The 21,324-nt window shown below is 49.4% G+C and overlaps 2 protein-coding genes across 4 annotated transcripts; one reads left to right on the forward strand and one right to left on the reverse strand.

Annotated features, from left to right (window-relative positions):
* Positions 1 to 1,114: 1,114 nt before the first annotated feature.
* On the reverse strand, positions 1,115 to 11,945 carry Snrpa (small nuclear ribonucleoprotein polypeptide A). Of its 3 annotated transcripts, none has more exons than XM_057762474.1 (7): positions 11,752 to 11,945; positions 11,190 to 11,280; positions 8,378 to 8,550; positions 6,438 to 6,605; positions 3,907 to 4,080; positions 3,379 to 3,467; positions 1,115 to 2,702 (listed from the first exon to the last, which is right to left on the reverse strand). In XM_057762474.1, exons 2-7 carry the CDS (start codon positions 11,260 to 11,262, stop codon positions 2,543 to 2,545), a joined length of 837 nt encoding a protein of 278 aa, XP_057618457.1. In that variant the 5' UTR covers positions 11,263 to 11,280; positions 11,752 to 11,945; the 3' UTR covers positions 1,115 to 2,542. The 3 variants fall into 3 exon arrangements, with proteins under 3 accessions (XP_057618457.1, XP_057618455.1, XP_057618456.1); XM_057762472.1 differs by having other exon boundaries at positions 6,438 to 6,614; XM_057762473.1 differs by lacking the exon at positions 11,752 to 11,945 and having other exon boundaries at positions 6,438 to 6,614; positions 11,190 to 11,738.
* Actmap (actin maturation protease) lies at positions 11,731 to 20,751 on the forward strand. The gene is made up of 7 exons (XM_057762470.1): positions 11,731 to 11,870; positions 11,953 to 13,029; positions 16,137 to 16,205; positions 16,624 to 16,754; positions 17,536 to 17,665; positions 17,757 to 17,827; positions 18,841 to 20,751. Exons 2-7 carry the CDS (start codon positions 12,725 to 12,727, stop codon positions 19,167 to 19,169), a joined length of 1,035 nt encoding a protein of 344 aa, XP_057618453.1. The 5' UTR covers positions 11,731 to 11,870; positions 11,953 to 12,724; the 3' UTR covers positions 19,170 to 20,751.
* Positions 20,752 to 21,324: the final 573 nt, after the last annotated feature.

A 21,324-nucleotide genomic window follows, 5' to 3' on the forward strand; every position in this document is an offset into this window, starting at 1 on the left:
AGTGCATGCCTTTAATCCCAGCACGCAGGAGGCAGAGACGGGTGGATCTCTGTGAGTTCAAGGCCAGGCTGATCTGCAGAGCAAGTTCCAGGACAGCCGGAGCTGTTACACAGAAAAACCGTCTTGAAAAACCAAAAGAAATGTATGGAAATAACAGATTCTGTGAAATTGTGAAGAAAAAAAGTTGCTAGTTTTACCGTCACACCTCCCACTGCCAAAGTTACAGCTGTTAATGTGATCAATGCTTAGCTGACGTGAAATATAAGAGGCCAGGTGTGATGGGACATGCTGATAAACACTGGGAAGGTGCAGGCAAGGGGGTCGGCTCAGGCTAGCTCAGAGAAGAGCGAAGAGCACTGGATGCACTTCCAGAGGTCCTGAGTTCAATTCCAAGCACCTACATGGTGGCTCACAACCATCTGTAATGGGATCTGATTCCCTCTTCTGGTGGGCATGAAGACAGGTCACTCACATACATAAAATAAATATAAAAAAGTCAAGATGGGGCTGGAGAGATGGCTCAGTGGTTAAGAGCATTGCCTGCTCTTCCAAAGGTCCTGAGTTCAATTCCCAGCAACCACATGGTGGCTCACAACCATCTGTAATGATGTCTGGTGCCCTCTTCTGGCTTGCAGACATACACACAGACAGAACATTGTATGTATAATAAATAAATATTTAAAAAAAAAAAAAAAAAAAAAGAAACAAAAAAGTCAAGATGGTGCCGGGCGGTGGTGGCGCACGCCTTTAATCCCAGCACTTGGGAGGCAGAGGCAGGTGGATCTCTGTGAGTTCGAGACCAGCCTGGTCTACAAGAGCTAGTTCCAGGACAGGCTCCAAAACCAGAGAAACCCTGTCTTGAAAAACCAAAAAAAAAAAAAGTCAGGATGGAAAAAAGTACTGAAGGATTCTGAACTCAGGCTTCAGTTGGACAGGGACTTTGCTTCTGAAACAGGTCACCAGTTTAAAACCACAGGGGATTTTAAAAGCACAAACACCAAAGCCATGTTCAAAGACCCGGGCACCACACACAAAGTTCATATGGGACCCATGTGACCAAGGTAGCTTCTACTGCCCACCCTGTACTCCCCTCACCCATCTCACCACACTCAGGAGCTCAAGCACTAAAGCACCCCCACTTCAGGATCTCGGCACTGCCTCCAGAAATGCACTGACGGCTACTCTGGTGGTCGAGTAGCCAGGGCACTTGGTCCAAGACCACCTTAGCTTCGGGCCGTACTGGCCACTCTACACTGCTGTGCTTTGACTTTCATTTTCTGTCCTGCAGAAGAGAAAACTGGCCCCAAGTTCAGTCACTTGTCAAGATCACAGCAGTGACTCAGGGCACCCTGACCTCTGAGCCTGCCAGGCACAACCTCGTGGCAGGCAGGCAATGGTCACACACTGGCTTAGTCAGAAAGGAGTTTATCAGGGGGTGGAGATAAATAAACACCTCTACAAACCCAGCACTAGCGGCTCCACCTAGGACACCTCCTCAGAGGAACTTCCCCTGATTAGCCTACTGTTCCCAGCTCTACGGCCCCACCACAGCAGCTCAGACTGCCGGGGAACTCAGGGCAATCGCCCTACCACAGCCTTCTAGGTACTAGGACCACAGGCCTGCCTATCAGCTTTAATTTTCGCTCTCAAGTTTTATTCAGCATCTACTAGTATCCAGCAAGTATATACTGAATCTGCTGATTGCTGGCACGGTGCCTGGTGGTGTTCGTGGGAACAAACATGGTCATCATCATGGCAGGAACAAGACTTCTCACACAGGAAGAAAAAACCTCACAGTGGGGACACTTAACTGCCCACTGAGTGACAGCTAGGGAGGCCCCAAACTACTACAAATCAGATGGGCTAACCACAGAACCCACATGTCACAGTCATTAGGCCAATGTGGAAAGAGATGTTTCCACTTGCCTGTTTGCAACAACATGGGAATCCCTTAGTGAAACAAGCAACAGCTCTGTCCTGCTCCTTCAAATGCCATGGGGACAGTCTTCAGTGAGCCATTCCTCTGTAATAGCATGCAGAAGCCGGCTCAGAAGCAGGCCTCTGATGTGCCCTTCTGAACAGTAATATCCTTGTGCAGCTCACGACCTGCCCAAATACACACCGGTGTCTTCTTTCCTGTCCTCAATAATTTGAGACCAAAAAAAAAAAACCACCCTGCCGAAGCTGTCAATGTAGCTTAAGTATGGTTAATATCGTTATACTCGTGTTTTTCCAAGATTGTGAGTGAACCCACAGAGGCCAGGAGATCAAACCTCTCCATGTGGAGGGAACCAAGGAAGACAAAATAAAACAGACAATAGTGGTAAAATACCAACCCTCAAAAAAACCACTTTAATCACAAGCTAACAGCGCCAGGTGCAATGTCTGGGGACAGACTCTGGGTACAATGCTGTGTGTCAACCACACACTCACACGCGGCTCTGAGAAGGCCCCCAAGGGGGACTTACCTTCAGGGACTGAGCCAAGGGGGGATAAGGGGCAGCCCCAGAATGGGGACAGGGACGCCCCGTGGGGGAAGGCGCTACTTCTTGGCAAAAGAGATCTTCATGGCATTGTTCTGAGTGATCTTAAAGCCTTGCAGGGCATCTCGTGCTGCCCCAGCCTGCACTTCGTTGTCAAACTCCACAAAGGCAATGTCGTGCCGCCCAGGGACCAGACGCACCTCCTTGAAGCCAGGGAACCTGGGAGGAGGGAAGAGCAGACCTCAGACACCCCCTCGGCATTCCCCTAATATTTGGCACCAACAAAATGACAGAATTCAGAGGTGCTAAGCTTCCCATAATGCACAGCACAGACCCCATACCAAAAGATTACCTGGACACAACACAGGCAAAACCCCTACTATAAACACCATTGAAAGAAAAGCCTTAACAGCCAAACCACAATGCGGCTCAAACACTGGCACCTCTTCCTTCCCCCAAAGCCCAAAGTCAATCCTGCTTCAGTCTTCCAGGTCCCCAGGCTCCAAGCGTTCACTGCCACCATACCCAGGTTTGACCAGACATTTCTGTAACTAGGAAAGCTTCAGCCCTGGTCCACTCGGCAGTCCCTCACTCAAGGTCTACAGGTTCCATTGTATTGCTAGTGTCCCTGGCCAATTTTTGAACAGGCTGGCTCATGCCAGTCTAAACCAGTCCCACATTTTGCTCCTCTTTTACTTTTCCCTTGTTCTGCACTTCTCAGTGTCACAGACACAAAAAGCAACCCAGGACCCCAAATACATGGTGCCCACAGCACAGTGTGCCCCATGGCTGTCTTCCTTTCCCCCTTTCACGCCTTCAGCCACTGAGTCTACCAGACACTATGGTGACCACAGGAACACCGGAACCCACCAGCCCAGCCAGAAGCCCCACTTACTGGTTGAAAAGCATGGACAGCATGAGCTCATTGGTCTCCTCAGGCAGGTTGGTGAGGAACAGGATGTGATTGGGTGGATTCTCGGAGAGCTGTTGGGAGAGATGGCTGCCAGTGAGCAGGGGTACCAAGAAGAATGCCTGGTACTGCACTCTGCTCACCACCCTGTTCAGAATCTTTCTCACATGTTCCCCAATGCACACATTGTCGTCCCTCTCCCCATAGCCAGTGCCCAGAGACTGCAGGCCCAAGGCAGCAGAGACCTTCCAGCTACTGCCACTACTGTGTTCTGGGGCTGGGACAGCGCAAGGTGCCCTAGCACACACACAACACCCGGATGCAGACCTTGATTGACTTAGCCTCACCCTGCTCCCCCAGACCAACACACAAGTCAACCCCTCTGACCCAGGATTGCTCACCCACAGAGAGAGCAGTGACACCTCCCACCTGACCTAAGAGCCCCAAGTAACTGTTCCACTTCTGTGTGCAAACCACACTTGTGAGGTCTTACAGTGGGGTGGGCTCACTTACAGGCTGGGCAGGCGGCATCTGTCCAGGCATGAGCTGCTGCGGGGGCATGGCCCCAGGAGGGATCTGGCCAGGAGCAAGGCCCGGTGGTGGGATCATGCCAGGTGGTGGCATGTAAGGAGGCTGGCCTGGCATGTGGTGCATGATGCGGGGAGCCTGAGTCATGGGCGGCATACCCTGTGGAGAAAAGGACAGGACTGATGGGCTACAGGTCAGGGGTAGCAAGGTCACAGCACCCACAATACAAAGGAGCAGAGCTATGAAGACGAGAGACAGAAGAGGAAGACCCACACCTGAAAAGATAAAAAAACAACACCCAACGAACACCACTGAGAGCAAAACTGAAGACCTGGGACTCAAGGAGAAATGCTAAACCAGAAAAAGGGTTTTTGAAACAGTTAAAAGTACAATTAGAGCACTGCCCAACTTTGTTCAGATATTTAAACCGAAACCAGAGGGGGACTGGAGAGATGGCTCGGTGGTTAAGGGTGGATACCACAACAGAACAGTTTGGTTCCCAGCACTGTCAGGCAGCTCACAACTTCCTGTGATTCTAGCTCTAGAGGACCCAATGCCCTCTTCTAACCTCCACAGGCACTGTACTGAGGTGGCTCAGCGGTTAAGAGCATTGCCTGTTCTTCCAGAGGACTAGGGTTCAATTCCCAGCATACATAGCAAATCACAAATATAAATATAAACATTATATATATATATATATATATATACACACACACACATAAAACAAAGCAAATTTTAAAAAGGAAAGAATGAGAGCTATCAGGATGGCTCGGAGGAGAAAAGCACCTGCCTCCAAGCCCAACCACCTATGTTCAACCTGGTAGACGGACCTCCTCAACAAGTTGTCCTCTGACCTCTGCTCATGTCCCATGGCATGAACACTCATAAACACACACAATAAGCAAAATGTAATTCAAAATGAAATTGATAACAAGCTAAAGACACACAGACACCACCACTAGCTACAATACGTGACCCAGCCTGAACATCAAGAGACTGAAAGACTCAAAATACAAAAGACAAGAGAAGGAAGGAGGGGCAAAATTCAGCCATCTTTTGTTTTCTGCTCAGGACTTCTAGTGTCCTGTACAGAATGAGATTCCACTTCTCATGCACTCAGCAACAAGACAGAGACACTTTGAAGGTTTTTTTACTATCTTTGTAGTCTGCTGTCATATTCAGCTCACGATTCAGCCTGAGTTGATTTTTCTCAAAATGAGGCCCAGCATGACCTCAAACTCCTGATTCCTGCCTCAACCTCCCTAAAACTACAATTACAGGCTACCAGGGAGCCAAACGCCCTAGGTGGGGCTATGCTTTTCTTTTGTAGATCTAATTGCCCTGCATCAGAACTGCATAGCCTCCTGAGGGCAAGTATCCAGTCTCTTCAGCTTATCTTTCTATCCACAGGCCTATGGCAGGTCATCTTGAAGGCTGGAACTCTAGAACCTTCTTCAGTCCTGGACAACTCTCCAGAATTGGTTCACTCCTCCTATCATGGGACCCAAGGACTGAACTCAGGTTGCCAGGCAAGTACTTTTATCAGAATGGTCAACACATCAGGGATCATGTTGGTTTGCCCTAGATCAGTGCATAGTGTTGTGGAATATTAGTTGAAAATGAACATTTGTTTAATGATGCAAAGATGTGTTGCATTCTTCTACATTGCATTTGTTTAACTCCGTGAAGCTGTGTTGCTTTGCCTGTCTAAAGGCCAATAGTTAAGCAGGAGAGGGACAGGCAGAGCTGGCAGGCAGAGAGAATAAATAAAAAAGTACAAGAGGTACGAGTGAGAAAAGGAGAGGGGGAGATCGGGAGCAGAGTAAGAGTCAAGAAAGGTATATAGAACAGAGAAAGGGAAAAGCCCAGAGGCAAAAGGTAGACAGGATAAGTTAAGAAAAGCTGGCTAGAAACAAGCCAAGTGAAGGCTGGGTAAGCATAAGAAAGACTAAGTCTTTGTATATTTATTTAGGGAGCTGGGTAGTAGGACCCCAAAGAAAAAACAAAAACCGGCAGTGCTGACACTCAGCCTCCTACTCTGCTGCGGTGATTCCCCGGTGTGCCATCTTTGCTTATCAACATGAACAACTGACTCTTCATCATTCTTCCTTCTGCTTGTAGAACTAGGGATTGAATGGAGACCTCCCACAGGCTATGTCGATTGCTTTGATTTTTACTTTATAATCCACTAGCCCCTCTAAATTTGCCTATTATTTCTAACAGGAAGCTGATAACTTTTAACTTTCTATAAAGTCACGAACTTAGCGCACACACAGACACACACACACACAGTACTCAAGTAAAGATACACAAAACAAAACCAAGGAAAGAGAACCAGAAGACAGATGTGCAAAAGACAGATCTTCAAAGACAATCAAGTGTATGCTGGGGAAGAAGCACCCCAGAGACCCCTCCACCACATGGCTCACCAACCCAATGGGACAAGTCCCCTCAGTCTACCCCCACCCCAGGCCTGAAGGCCTGACAGAGGGACATGGTCCTGCACCCTGGCTTACCGGTACAGGCTGAACAGCGCCCACCACAGGGGCAGCTGCCCCACCCTGAACAGCCTTTTTGGCAGCTGGTGTCTCCTGACTTTTGGGCTTCCTCTTCTCTCGTTTGCGGTCCCTCTCCACAAAGGTGCCCTTCATCTTGGCAATTATGTCCGAGTCAGTCTTGGCATACTGGATGCGCTACCAACCAGAGCAGAAAGGTCAAGGCCATGGAAATCAGGGAGAAACTGCCAGAGTTTAAAATGTGACCTCTTGAGGAGTTTGCTAAGAAAAACTATAGAGACTGCTTGGCCACAACTTCCTCATCTGTAAAATGGGGATATTTTCCACCTGGCAGGATTGTGGTAGGAACTTAATAGGTCAAAGCTCCTGGAAGCAGCAGCCCCTGTTAATAACTGTAAGGTAGAGGAGGTGTTTACAAGTTTTCCTATGAAGAACCCAGACATGATCAAACACAAAAATAAAATACTTGACTGGGTGTTAGTGGTGCACGCTTTTTTTTTGTTTTGTTTTGTTTTGTTTTTCGAGACAGGGTTTCTCTGTGGCTTTGGAGCCTGTCCTGGAACTAGCTCTGTAGACCAGGCTGGTGTGGTGCACGCTTTTAATCCCAACACTTGAGAGGCACAGGCAGGCAGATCTCTGTGAGTTTGAGGCCAGCCTGGTCTACAGAGCGAGTTCCAGGTCAGGACTTTTACACAGAGAAACCCTGCCTCAAACTCGCCCCCTCCCCTGCAAGAAAAATTGAGACAGGGTCTCACTATGTAGCTCTGGCTGATCTGGAATTCCCTATGTAGAACAGGCTGGCCTAGAACTCAGAGACCCATCTGCCTCTGTCTCCCTAAAATTAAAAACATGCACTACATGCCCAGCAATAAATGACCTCCTTTCTAAAGTTTGACGCTCAGAAGGGGCCCTAGAGTATTGCAAAGTGAAGTTTTCAATCCAGTGCTTAGGAAAGGACGAATAACAAAGGATGGGGACCACCATGGACACATGGAGCAAGAGAAGAGCCGGGAAGCTAAGGGATGAGAAAAGCTGGGCCAGGGACTCTAGCTGCTCAAGACACCGAGGCAAAGAAAGACACTTCTGCCTGGCTACACTGAGGATTAGAGGAAGGGATAAGGGAAGGACAGACCCTTTGTGCTTTCTAAGAAGCTGAGGCATTGTTGTGATGAGTGATGTGTGGTCTGTAGATAGGCCTGGGTGGGTGGAGGAGCACATGTGGAGCCAAGGGAAGAACAGGCTCAGTAAGAAGGTTCCCGCAGGGCAGGTGGTGGCGCACGCCTTTAATCCCAGCACTTGGGAGGCAGAGGCAGACAGATCTCTGTGAGTTCGAGACCAGCCTGGTCTACAAGAACTAGTTCCAAAATATGCTCCAAAACTACTGAGAAACCCTGTCTTGGAAAAAAGAAAAAAAAGGTTCCCAATGGAGTCAGGTGATAAAGGCAGCAGTGAACAGGGCACAGGGAATCTCTGTGTACTTTGGTTCGAGCCTATTTTTGGAAGAGGTTTTTTTTTTTTTTTGGTTTTTCGAGACAGGGTTTCTCTGTGGTTTTGGAGCCTGTCCTGGAACTAGCTCTTGTAGACCAGGCTGGTCTCAAACTCACAGAGATCCGCCTGCCTCTGCCTCCCGAGTGCTGGGATTAAAAGCATGTGCCACCACCGCCCGGCTTTTTGGAAGAGTTTTAAGCAAGCTCCCATTCTATATTCCAGGTTGGGTTAGAACTCTTGGCAATCCTCTTGCCTCATTCTCCTACATGGAGACATGAACCATCATGCTCAGTTTCTTGATCATTTTGTGTCCCCATGGCCCCAGGATAAGGAGCACCAAATGGAAAGAACAGCAAGAAAAAGTAGCATCCAAGAGCACACTACAGACCACCCCCACCTTGGGTCCTATAGTACACACACACATACACACCCTCCATATTCAAGATGCTCACCATGGGCTTGTCGTAGAAGGGGAACCCCTGCATGGAACGCAGGGCATTAGTGGCGCTGCTGACCTCCTTGAAGATGACAAAGGCCTGGCCCCTCATCTTCAGGCTCCGAGACACCAGAATATCCAGGATCTGGCCAAACTGGGAGAAGATGGCATACAGGGACTTCTTGAGCTCTGCATTCAAGAAAGACAAGACACACTGACAAAAGGCCTGGCACTGTGTCCTGGGATTTGCACTATCCTTAGAGGATGGAGAGCCCAAATAAGGGGCCACCTGCCAACTGACAGAATACTCAGAATGCCACAGCTCAAGAACCTACAACAGCCAGGTAGTGATGGTACAGGCCTTTAATCCCAGCACTCGGGAGGCAGAAGCAGATGGATCTGTGAATTCAAGGCCAGGCTGGTCTACAGAGCAAATTCCAGGACTGTTAGAGCCACACAGAAAAAACCTGTCTTGAAAAAGTCAAAAAGAAAAAGTTAAAAAAAAAAAAAACAACCAACCCACAACAACAGAAACAGCCAAGAACCACTCAAGTGGGACTCATGTTTACATAACCTTACAAGACATGGACAGCTCTGTTCTGCTTTGAGTCCTGTCTGCTACAGTGTGAAGCAGTTTGGTGAGGTTGGTGGTGCTGGATTCAGATGGGAATTGAATTGTGGTCCTGGCTTGGCCAAGTCCTTCTCAGCGACCTCAGGATACCTGCTCTAGGCTATGGGACATTTATGTTGTGTGTGGTGAGGGGTTGGAGAGATGAGGGGTAGAGAGGAGACAATGACAGGATAACTCTAAGGAGTCAACTCTCCTCCCACCATTGAGTCCCCAAGAACTAAGTCTCCTGCCCAGAACTCTTCCGCAAGGACTACCCCAACTTTGGGCAACCTGAACACAGACCCAGCAAGCTCACATGGCACACACATGGAAGTCAGAGGGTACTCGCCTCCTAGCGTGGGACCTGGGAAGGTCAGGCTAAGCACCAGGAAAGCTTACCAGACAAACTATCTTTCAGAATACTATTTCCAAAAATTTATATGCAAAAGGGGCCAGTGTAGTGGTGGCAGAGCCTCTGCTTTACAAGCCTCGTGACCGAGTGTGACCTCAGGAACCACAGAGGTAAGAGAACAGCCTCCCTAGAGCTGTCCTGATCAAACACGTGTGTCAACATTCGTAGAGTTTGCCTGCTCGTATGTCTGTGTGAGGGTGTTGCATCCCCTGGAACAGGAGTTAGACAGTTGTGAACTGCCATGTGGTACTTTTTAAAAACTTTTACTTATTTTTTAAAATTTTTTAAATGTACATTGGTGTTTTGCCTGAATGTATGTCTGTGTGAGGGTGTCCTATCCCTGGGAACAGAAGTTATAGTTAGTTGTGAGCTGCCATGTGGGTACTGGGAATTGAACCCAGGTCCTCTGGAGAACAGCCAGTGCTCTTAACCACTGAGCCATCTCTCCAGGACAAGTAGGCTTCTTAGCTGCCGAGGTTCAAACCCAGAGCCTTACACATCCTTACCCATGTCAGGCAAGACTAACACTCTTTGCAGTTTTGGAGACAAGGTTTTGTATGTATCCTAGGCTGGTCTGGAACTCAAGATCCTCCTGCCTCAGTCTCCTGAGGACTGAGATTACCAGCCTGCACCATCACACCCAAAGAGATTGTCTTTGGTCTCTTTTTTTCCCCTTGTGCTGATCAGGTAGTCCAAACTGGCTTCACTTCCGCTCTCCCTGAGTAACTGAACTACAGCCTTCTGCCATCCCTAGCAGTCCAAGAATTTGCATAACCAGAGTCCCACACTTATATCACCACCATTTTTCTTGCTATTTGATCTCAGGCAAGTTACGCCACCCAAGCTCCAATTTCTTCACCTAAGAGGCTTGTGAGAATTAAATATCCAAGACTATAGACTCCTGCACACATCCCCCATGTTACACAGCGTTAAGTGTGTATCTCATCACTTCTGGATGCTATTTGCATTATAGTCAATCACTAGGACCAATGCCCAGAGGTCCATGGACAGAGACAGTCTCATGATGTAGGAACCAGCCATGATAAGCTAAATATGAACAAATCACCCAAAGGAAGTTCTTTAATTCCAACTATTATCACCTGCCAGAGTAGAACTCAACCCTCAGTAAGTTCAGTGGAGGAATGACGTCTCAGTAGTTTACCCTGAAGCAATACCTGGTTGCAGAAAGAACCATAAACTAGGATTACCTGAGCACCACCCAAGAACAGACCATCCAAAGGAAACGCCTAAAGTTCCAACCTCTGTAGATAGGATCACCTGCCAGCACACACTCACCAGGACACCCCCAGACAAATGTCGGCCAATCAGGGGTCCTAAACCTCAGAAACCCCTCACCCCTACCTTTACTATAAAATCCCAACTCTAACTGAGCTCGGGGCTCTCCGTTTATTCCAATACGTTCGACATGCGGAGAGACCGAGTTTGCAAACTTGCTTTTACACACGGGACTCGGTCTCCTTGTGGGCTTTTGGGGGACTTCGCGGATTTGGGCATAACAATGATAGCAGACTGAGCTGGGCTTGATGAAGAGAAAGATTCCAAAAGGCTTCACAAAAAGGGGCCGGTGAGCTAAAACCTTGAAGATTATCAACAATACGCACAGGTTAAAGAGCAGAATGCAAAATGGTTAAGCGCGTGTTGAAAACCAAGGGGTCGGTATGTACAAAGGCCAAAGTTAACTCTTAACAGATTGAATGGGGAAGGCTGAGAAAAACCGGGTGCTAGAAGTAGAAGGGGTCAGCTCATGTGAGATCACCCAGAGTCCAGGCTATCCCGAGAACTTACCATCCTTCTTGATCTTCTCATTGAGATTGTTGATATAAATAGTGTGGTTGGGACGGGTCTCAGGAACTGCCATGGTGTGAGATGCTCACGGCTTAAAGGGAGAGAAAGAGGCGACTTCAGCCCTGTTTCCCAAAATTCTTGGTTCTAAAGGCCTGATGGGCTCTGATCAGAGCTCTGGGATCCTTCCAAGAGTAAACTGGGTAAGCTCGGAATGGGGGGAATGAGGGCACAGCTTGGCAACAAAGCCAGCATAGAACTCCACTTCTCCAGCCCGCGTGCTAGGGGAATATAGAAGGTAACTACCAATCCCAGAATGCCCTACGAGTCCCGGCAGGCGGAGCGTACCAAGAGGCGATTCCAATTAGTCCACGCGCACGAACGGCGCCCCGGGAGAAAAAAGAACCCGGATGTCGGAGCCAGTTAAGAAAGTAGGGACCGATTTTAGACATCCTAGTCTCTCAAAGAGAGGCCTCCCGAAATAACGCGGCCGAAGGCCCGACGCCAAGTGCTCTACCCGCCTCCCCAACGCCAAGCGGCGTCTACACCCACGAGAATTCACCACCTGAGCCGCCGCGCCTGCCACGCTCCCCTGCTCAGGCACACAGCTTCCTGTCCTGACCCCGGCTTCCCTCTCCGCGAGATGCTCGCCACGCGCAAACTCCGTAGGTTTTGACTGTTCGGGTAAGTCCCCGGCCTCAGCGCCTGCCAATGAAAGGAACACTTGGGTTCCCGCCTTAGTGATAATCCCCGCCCCCTTCCCTAGAGTGACCAGACCAATCGAAGAAAGCTACGAGCTTTTGGCCAATCGGGACATTACTAGGGCTCTAGTTCCTTCCAGACTGCCTTTCGGAAGCCACACCTCTTCCCCTTCCGCCAGTGGCCTTGGACCACGTGACCAACCGCGTGGGCTGAGAAAGGACGGTGGAGTCTGGTAGGGTCAACGCCGTTTGCTCACGGTGGGAAGCGAGCAGTTCCTAAGCTCCTAAGTTCCGTTCCTTAGTCGACCCTTGATCGCTGTGCCGCTGCTACTCTCTTAACTTTCCGACTGATTCCAGGACCCTGCCACCACTAGGCTGTTTTCCCAGCCACGTGATCTCTTGACCTAACTCCTACGGGCAACCTTAACGTTCCAAATTCGAGCCAGGGATGTGAGATGTGGCAAGTAACCCCAACCTCATCCCGGATCTGAGCATCCTTATTACGGAAGTGACCGATACTAGCTAGCTCCAGTGGATGAGATGACAGAAGTTCCCTTATAATGTAAGTCCCATCCCCATAGCACAGCCCACCCTTCTGGAGCCTTCATCTGACTTAGCCCAGTTTCTTTTTCCACCGTTTCATATCGCAGGTTCTTCCAGACCGACTGAATTGGGACCATATTCTGCAATTCAACTCTAAATTTTTAATTTTTTAATACAGATTTCTATGTGCGGGCCTGAACGCCACATCCAGTTGCTCTAAAAACTGAAACTCCATCCTTGAGATTTGGGAGCATTCTTTTTCGTTCTCACATTGGCTTGTCCTGAAGACCCCACATGACTTCTCCATGCTCTTTCTCCCTAAAACCCACAATACCCCCAGTAACCCAAGACCCCAATATTCCACCTCCTTTACCCCCAAATCCTCTGGACTTAGCTTTGCCATCCCCTCCCTGTAGTCTCCAGGCTTCAGTTCCACCCCCACCCCCACCGCCTCCTCCACCCTCTACTGTGGAGGTTGCTCCCCCTCATGTCTACGGCCTGGAGAAGAGCCGGCTGCTGAAGGAGGCCTTGGAGAAGGCTGGCCCAGTCCCCAAAGGCAGAGAAGACGTGAAGAGGCTCCTGAAGCTGCACAAAGACCGGTAGGGTCTCCAAACCCCTACCACCACCCCAAGTCTCATCCAGCCCGCTGACTCCAGATCACTTCAGCCACTCCTTCTCGGGGGCTCCCATTTTCTTGATCTCAGACAGCCCTGTGCCTTAAGTCCCCTACCTAGCTCTTCAGTGATTGGCCTCCAGCATCAGAGAAAGCAACTCCTGCTTCTGTCCCTCCACATAGTGGCTCCCAGAGCAGCCAGGGTTGTAATAACTGGGTCCAAAGGGAGTGTGTAACTCAGTGGTGACTTCTGAAAGACAGGCAGCTACAGATGCGTGGGAGCAAGTTATAGAGGCCTGTCCCTTGAGAGCAGACAGCATAGGTGCAGGTCTACAATAAAAACATACATGTTCTCAAAGAACACAAGAGCTGGGAAAGTAGGCGAGCAGCAGTGTGGCCGGCTGGATGGGTCTCTGACTAGTCACAAAAAGGTGTTGCCCAGAAAAGAACTAGAGTTAAGAGGACTAGAGGTCATGAATCGAGTCCAAAGTCCCAGGAAGAAAGTGATGCACCCCAGGACACAGGCAGTAAGGGAAGAGGATAAAGAAGACACCACAGGCCCCTCTCCAAATTGATAAAGAAACTCCCCCAGTGCCTGACATAGGGGCACATGCCTGTAATCCCAGTGGTCAGGAAGCTGAGCAGATGAGTTCCAGGCCAGACTGAGCTACATAGTGAGACCTTGTGTTGGAAGGAAAGGAGGGAGGGAGGGAAGAAAAAGGGAATTCTTAAACTCCCAACCATACTTAAAAGGCACACCGAGTGCCCAACCACCATTATGCAAATTGGATGCAGACAGTCTGTTACCACATTATTAGGTATTTTCTTCTTAAGACAAACCTGTCCACCAAAGCAAATAATCCCAACAGACCAAATCAAACCAAATTAAGAGATGCCCATGTTTAATGGAGTGCTCCCAGGTGGCCCCGGAAAACATGGAGAGGGGAAGAGAGAGAAGAGGAGACCACTTGTTCATTCTCTTGGGGGGCAGTTTAAAGAGTCTTGACCTTCCCTGGGGAGGGATTACCCTTTGGCCGGCTTTCTTGGCCCTCCCTGGGGAGGGGCTTTCTCAGAGGTGGAGTCTGGACCAAGGCAACTCCCAGGGGAGGGACCTTATGCCAGGAGCTGGGGTGAAGCCCTCAGCCAAACAATTCAGACTTTTTATATAAAGGAAGGGGTGTTAGGGAACTGAGGTGACACTTTTGACCAAATTCACAAAGGTAATCAATGTCAGATTAAAAGGATTTTTTTAAATCAGGCGTTGGTAATGTATACCTTTAATCCCAGCACTCAGGAGGCAGAGGCAGGTAGATCGCAATGAGTTCAAGGCCAGCCTAGTCTACAAAGTGATTTCTGACAGCCAGAACTGAACAGTGAAACCCTATCTCAAAAACAAAACAAAAACAACAAGATTTCTTTACTTTGTTTCTTGGGCTATTACTAGTTGGGTTTGGGGAGTTTGTGTGTGTTTTAGATAGAGTCCCATGTAGCCCAGGCTGACCTCAAAGTCTGTGTAGCTGAGAACACCTGTTCCTTCTTCTTCCACTTCAGGAGATGACAGATGTATATTACCTTCACCAGCTGTTTGGTGCTGGTGGTAGTTTGAAACAAGGTCTCTGTGTACCCCTGGCTGTCCTGGAACTCACTGTGTTGACCAGGCTGGCCTTGAACTCCCAGAGATCCACCTGTCTTTCCCTCCAGAGTGTTCTGATTAGAGATGTCTGCCACCATACTAGTCTGTTGTTTTTGACCCAGTGCCACACTGTAGCTCAAACTGACCGAAGTCTGTGTTGCCCAGGCTGGCCTGAAACTCAATGGCAGTCCTGCCTCTGCTCTCAAAGGCTGTTATTACAAGCATGGATCCCCATGGCTGGCTGAGTTTTTAAAGATGTGTTGCTCTCAGCAACCTCATGAAATAGGAACTGTTTCTTTCCTGTTTTCTGGATGAGAAAGCCAAGACTTAAGAGGGCTGGAGAGATGACTTAGTGGTTAAGAGCACTGGTTGCTCTTGCAGAGGATCTCAGTTCCCAGCACCCACATGGTGTGATATAGCCATAACTCTAGATCTAGAGGACCCAGCACCTCTTCTGGATCCCGTGGGTACGCACACAAGTGACATACACTCTTGTATACTTAAGTCAAAGAAAATGTAAAATGAAAGAAAGCTGAAGCTCTTAGGGGCAGTCACTTAGCCGCAGTTCAAAGAAGGAGAGAGATCTCCATTTTAATTCCAGTAGGGGGATTTGGTGCTTCTAACCACCCTGCTGTGGTCAGGAGTTACCTCAAACTAAGAACCTGGAGCTTTGTGTATTTATCATGGGTGTGAGCATCCCACCACCCCTGGCTTTGCCCTCCTGCTGGCCCTGGGCCTCGACTGACTAAGATTCCCTGGTCAATCCTGCTCAGCTTCATCTGAGGTGCTTTCTTGGGCCTTAAGCATATTGTCATCTGGTTTTATGCAAGACTGAATTAATCTATTTATTTGTTGTGTGGTATATGTGTACTACAGTGTTGGTGTGTGTGAGGTCAGAAAACACTGCATGAGTCATTTCTTCCAACATGTGGGGCCTGGGACTTGAACTGAAGTTGTCAGGGTTAGCAGCAGGTGCTTTTATCCACTGAGCCCTCAAACCAGCCTCCCATCTGCCCCCTCCCCACACACACCTCAGACCTGGTAGAGAGAATAATCAGACACTGGCTATGGTAGCACACCTTTAATCCCAGCATTGGGGAAATTAAGGCAAGAACATTGCCATTGGTTGGAGACTAGCCTGGGATACATTTGAAGATAATGTCTACAAAAAAAAAAGAAAATAAAAATCTTAGCATTTGGGTACAAAACATACCAGCTTCTAAAATTTTTCTCAGAGAAATCTTTGTGACTCATGGTTGTATAGGTTCTCCATCTGCTCTTTGCCTTTCAAGCCCTGTGAGAAGCAGCAGGAAAAAAGCAAAATAATGATTCCCAGATGAGAAAACTGAGGCTTTGGGTGTGGGGTCTTACTGCCTCAGCAGGGGAGTAGCCCTGAGGCCTTAGTCCGTCCCCAGGGGTGATCTGAGAGCCATTCCCTATGACTTATTGTTCTGCTTCAGGTTTCGAAATGACTTGCAATGGATCCTCTTTTGTGCCGATCTACCATCGCTCATCCAAGAAGGCCCTCAGTAAGTACCCGCTGCTCTGACGTGAGAGGGTCCTGCCAGTTTTCTAAGGCTAGACTGGCACTGTGGGATGAGTACTCTGCCCCGGGCATCCTGGAGAGGAGGGAGAGAAAGCAGGGCCTTTTCCTCATCATGATCCGTGTGTGTGTGTGTGTGTCTGTCTGTCTGTCTGTCTGTCCGTCCATGCGTGTGTGAGTGATACAGAAGGACCATCTAAATGAGTAGCTGAATGAACCCCAATGAGTGCACAGATGAAGTGTCCCGTCCCCTTAAACCCAGGTTTGTCCCCACCTTCCAGCCTATTACCATACCTGGCATGGGAGAGGAGACAGGTCCCCTAGACAGCACACCCCTTTCCCCTCTGAGGTCAGGGGAGTTCAGTAAAGACACAGCATGTGCTAGAGTGGGCTGTCTCTCCCAGGTGTGGACTGGTGGCCTTGTGGATGGCAGGCACTCTTCTGTCAACCCCGGACACTGACAGTGTCTCTCTGGAAAGACTGGTGCAGGTAGCCATGGAGAGAGGCTACACGGCACAGGGAGAGATGTTCTCTGGTAAGTTGGCTGGGAAATACCTCAAGCCCTAAGTTCCACTGGCTCCTCTCTCTAGGCCAGCTGAGACACTGAAGGTGCATGAGGAGGTCTCATTCCCTTCTGGCCTACCCCTTGCAGTAGTAGACCAAAGGTGGTACCAGGAGAAGTCAAACCATCTTTATGGCCAAGTGGTTAAACAACTGACCCTTTGTGCCTCACTTGGTTTTTTTGGGTTTTTTTGGTAGTACTGGGAATTGAACATAGGGATGTAAAGCAGGTACTCTACTGCTGAGCCACGACCCCAGCCCCTCACTGGGGGATTCTAGGTAGGGGCTCTACCACTGAGCCATATCCCCAGCCCCTCACTGGGGGATTCTAGGCAGGGGCTCTACCACTGAGACACACCCCCAGCCCCTCACTGGGGGATTCTAGGCAGGGGCTCTACCACTGAGACACTCCCCCAGCCCCTCATTGCTGGAGTCTAGGCGGGAGCTCTACCACTGAGCTCTATTTCCAGCCATTTTTTTCTTTTGAGACATAGGCTTACTAAATTGCTCAGCCTGGTCTTGAACTCACTGGGTAGCCCAGACAGGGTTTGAACATCTGATCCTCCTAATTCAGCCTCTGAAATAGATGGGATTACAGGTCCATGTCATCAGGGCCAACTTGTGCCTCATTTTCTGAAGTTACACAAATGATAAGCCCTTTTGAAATGATTCTCATTCATTCATTTATTTAATCTATACTTTCTCCTGCTCTCTTTCCCTCCCTCCCTCTCCCCCTCCATGCTCCCCCCCTGCAGTGTCTGATATGGCCAAACTGGCCCAGGAGACCTTGGACTGCCAGACTGAGCTCCTCTGTGGTGGCCTGGGTGGTCCCAACAGAGATCGGGTCCTGCAGCACCTCATCACTGGACATCCCTTGCTCATCCCGCATCCTAGGACCTGGGAGGGAGCAGGGCGGGGGTGGTGAAGGGTAGGATCCAATTCCACACCACAGTTTGGACCTTAACACCAGCTCCAGCTATGATGAGGATTTCAACCATGAGCCATGCCAAAAGAAAGGCCATAAAGCCCACTGGGCAGTGAGCGCAGGTGGGTCCACCCCACCTTTGCCCGTGTATGCCGCTCCCTAGATCTCTTCACCCACTAGTAACCCCTGTTCATATTGCATCACCACTGAAGGTGCCTGCCATGCACTGCGGTGTGAACAAGAGCTTGGCCACCCTCTTTCCCATGTAGTACTTAGCAGATAGCCGAGTAGGTATGAGGTCCCTCAAGTGTCTACCAGTTAGAGTTCCCTCGAACAGGCCCAGAGCACAGACTAGGGGGTAAGGGGCTCGAGGTGCAGCCCAGGCTCTTTAGGCTCCATAGTTCTGCCTAAGTTTCTTCACCTCTCCAGGCCTATTGCCCACCTAGAAATTGAGGGGGTGGGGGAGGGGCGCTAGGTTTCCTCACAGAAGCACTTTGAGAGGTTTCAGGGGATGCTTCATGGAAAGGAAGGCAGGGCAGCTGATGGCTCTGCTAGTCATGGAGGAGCCAGGAACAAGTACAGCTTGTTCCTGCCTGACCAGGAAGCAGAGAGCTCCGCCCAGAAATGGAAGTTGGACTATAACCCTGCACTTGCAGTTCAGCCCCACCCCAGTGACCCACTTCCTCCAGTAAGGTCCCACCTGCTGAAGGGTCCCCCAGCTCCCAAAATAGCACCCGAAACGGGATGGTGTACATACAGACAGTAATAGAGGCAGCACTGCCTCCCTGCTCTTCATGCTGTGTGGGTATGTGACGCCTATAGAACACGGCTGACACTGCATGTCTGTCACCAGCACTATCCTTAGCATCCTGCCTGCCTGAGAGAAGGACAGATTTGTGGCCTCTAGAAGTGTGTCTGGCTCTGTGTGGGGGTCTTTCTGGGGCAGCTGGAAATGTTGGGGTCTTCATTTCAATGCTGTCCCCAACCTTCAGTGTGTTGCAAGAGGCCCTGCTGTGTACCCACAGTCCTAACCTTGTGGCAATAAGGCAGCACCTGGCCTGGAGGGTCATGGGATGCAGGAGCCCTGGCACCTAGCTGTGACCCAAGCAACTCACATCCTCTTCTTGTCCCCCAGGGGTCCTGATAGGTGTGCAGAGTGTACCGCAGTTTGGCTACACGGAAGACTCTGAGTTGCCAGGCCTCTTCCACCCAGTGCCTGGCACACCCTACCAATCACCGTCCCTCCCAGCGGAGAGCTCCCCAGGTGCCATCTTCCTTCTCTCCAAGCAGGGCAAGAGTTGGCATTACCAGCTGTGGGACTACAACCAAGTCCGGGATAGCAACCTACAGCTGACAGACTTCTCTCCTGCCAGGGCCGCTGATGGACGGGTGTACGTGGTACCTGTTGGTGGGGTACAGGCTGGCCTCTGTGGCCAGGTCCTGCTGCTTAGACCACAGGAGTAGAGCCATTAGCTGGGGCTGGGGCACCTGCCTTGAAGCTCCCTCCATCACCATTAGAGTGCCTCAGCTTCATCCCCTGTGTGACGTCTACAGTCCAGCCTGTATCTTCATCCCCTGTGTGACATCTACAGTCCAGCCTGTATCTTGAGGGCCTTCGGTCTTCTGCTAGAAATCTCTCACACAGTCACCCCATCTGTGGCGCCACAAGCTTGACCACTGTCCACAGTCTAAATTCATCACTTGCAGGATTAAGCATGCCTTTGGTTAAGGGAGACTTTTTTGGGTTTTTGTTTGTTTTGTTTTTTGAGAAAGGGTTTCTCTGTATCTCTAGCTGTTGTGGAACTCTTTGTAGACCAGACTGGCCTTGAACTCACAGATATCCACCTGCCTCTGCCTCCCTGAGTGCCGGGATTGAAGGCATGTGCCACCAAAGCCCAGCTTTGTTTGTTTGTTTGTTTGTTTATTTTTTAAAGCATGATCTCTGCCTGGGGTGGTGGCACCTACTTCTAAACCCAGCACTCAGAAGGTAGAGGACTGGTTCTCAGTCTGTGGATCATGACCCCTTTGGGGATTAATACCCTTTCACAGGGTTGCCTAAGACCATTGGAAAACACAAGTATTTACATTATGATTCATGACAGTAGCAAAATTACAGTTAAAAAGTAGCAACAAAAATAATTTCATAGTTGGGGGTCACCGACCATGAGGAACTGTATTAAAGAATCACAACATTAGGAAGGTTGAGAATCACTGAGGTAAGGACAAGGGGAATCTGTGAGTTCGGGACCATCCTGGTTTACATAGCAAACTCCAAGCAGCCAGGGCTACATAGTGAGACCCTGTCTCAGAAAGCAAAAATAACAACAAAAAGGTCTCACTATATAGCCCTGGATGACCTAGAACTCCCTATGTAGTAGACCAGGCTGGCCTCAACCTCAGAGATCTGCCTGGCTTTGCTTCCTGCATGCTGGGATTAAAGACGTGTTCCCTCGTGCCTAGAGGAACAGTAACTAGGATATGCTCAGGATAGTAACTCGGAGGAACGCGGCTAGGATACTAGCCGCTCTCCTCCCACTTGAATGCTCTTTTTCTTTTTCAGGGCGGTTTCACTGTGTAGCCATGGCTGTCCTGGAACTCGCTATGTAGACCAGGCTGGCCTCAAACTAACAGAGATCCACTTGCCTCTGCCTCCTGAGTGCTGGGCATGTACCACCACCACCTGGCCCTTTGAGGGCATCTTTTAAGACACTGTCAGTTCACTGAACATCTACAAAAGCCTGGGCCCTGTTAACCTGACCCCCATCTCCACGTTTGCTCACAGAACAGAAATTAACCCAACTCCCTTCTCCTTGGCTTACTCAGACTATCGCTCACCTGCCTGACAGCCATGGTGGCCTTCACATACTAAGACTGTAGGCACCAACACCAGCCCTGATGGCTAATGGGCAAAGCTGGTGCCAAGCCTGATGATGACCCAGGGACCCATGTAGTGGAAGGAGTAATTTCCACAGGTTGTTACCTCACCTCCACTTGGTTGCTGTGCACTCAACACAAATTCAAATAGAATAAAAGTTTTTAAAAGCTTATTTCCCCTAACTTTTCCATCTTGGCTCCAATATCATTTCCTCTTCAGAGTCCCCAGGATCCCTCTCCTTCCACATGAGGATAAGAGAGGAAGGGGAATATGATGTAAATTTTTGTGTTTGTTAAAGATTTATTTACTATGGATAGTGTTATCCATAGTGTATTGTATTATTTAGGTATTTATTATAAATAGTGTTGTACATAGTGCCTGCATGTATGTCTGCAGGCCAGAAGAGGGCACCAGATCTCATTATAGATGGGTTTTGAGCCATGTGGTTGCTGGGAATTGAACTGAGGACCTCTGGAAGAGCAGCCAGCACTCTTAATCTCTGAGCCATAACTCCAGCCTGTTTGTTTTGAAAGACAGGTCTTGTTATGTTATGCAGTCCAGGTTAGCCTTGCATATGCCACATCCTGCCCAAGGCTGGGATAGTGGTGTAGGCCTATAATCCCAGCATTTGGAAGGTAGAGGCCAGAGAATCAATTCAAGCTCATCATTGCTAAGTGACAAGTTCAAGTCTAGCTTGAACTGTGACTCTTAAGTCACATAGGAAGCAGCTGTGTGTGCCTCCTA

The sequence above is a fragment of the Chionomys nivalis genome, chromosome 2, assembly GCF_950005125.1.
Source record: "Chionomys nivalis chromosome 2, mChiNiv1.1, whole genome shotgun sequence".
NCBI lineage: Eukaryota > Metazoa > Chordata > Mammalia > Rodentia > Cricetidae > Chionomys > Chionomys nivalis.

Excerpts from the sequence above, each read along its gene's own strand:
- Actmap (XM_057762470.1), top strand. The coding sequence starts at position 12,725 with ATGACTTCTCCATGCTCTTTCTCCCTAAAACCCACAATACCCCCAGTA. Across the intron at positions 13,030-16,136 it reads CTGAAGCTGCACAAAGACCG|GTTTCGAAATGACTTGCAAT; the intron begins GTAGGGTCTCCA and ends GTTCTGCTTCAG. Across the intron at positions 17,666-17,756 it reads GGACATCCCTTGCTCATCCC|CTATGATGAGGATTTCAACC; the intron begins GCATCCTAGGAC and ends CACCAGCTCCAG.
- Snrpa (XM_057762472.1), bottom strand. The coding sequence starts at position 11,262 with ATGGCAGTTCCTGAGACCCGTCCCAACCACACTATTTATATCAACAAT. Across the intron at positions 3,468-3,906 it reads AGATGCCGCCTGCCCAGCCT|CTCTCCGAGAATCCACCCAA; the intron begins GTAAGTGAGCCC and ends CTCTCCCAACAG. Across the intron at positions 2,703-3,378 it reads CTGTCCATGCTTTTCAACCA|GTTCCCTGGCTTCAAGGAGG; the intron begins GTAAGTGGGGCT and ends CCCTCCTCCCAG.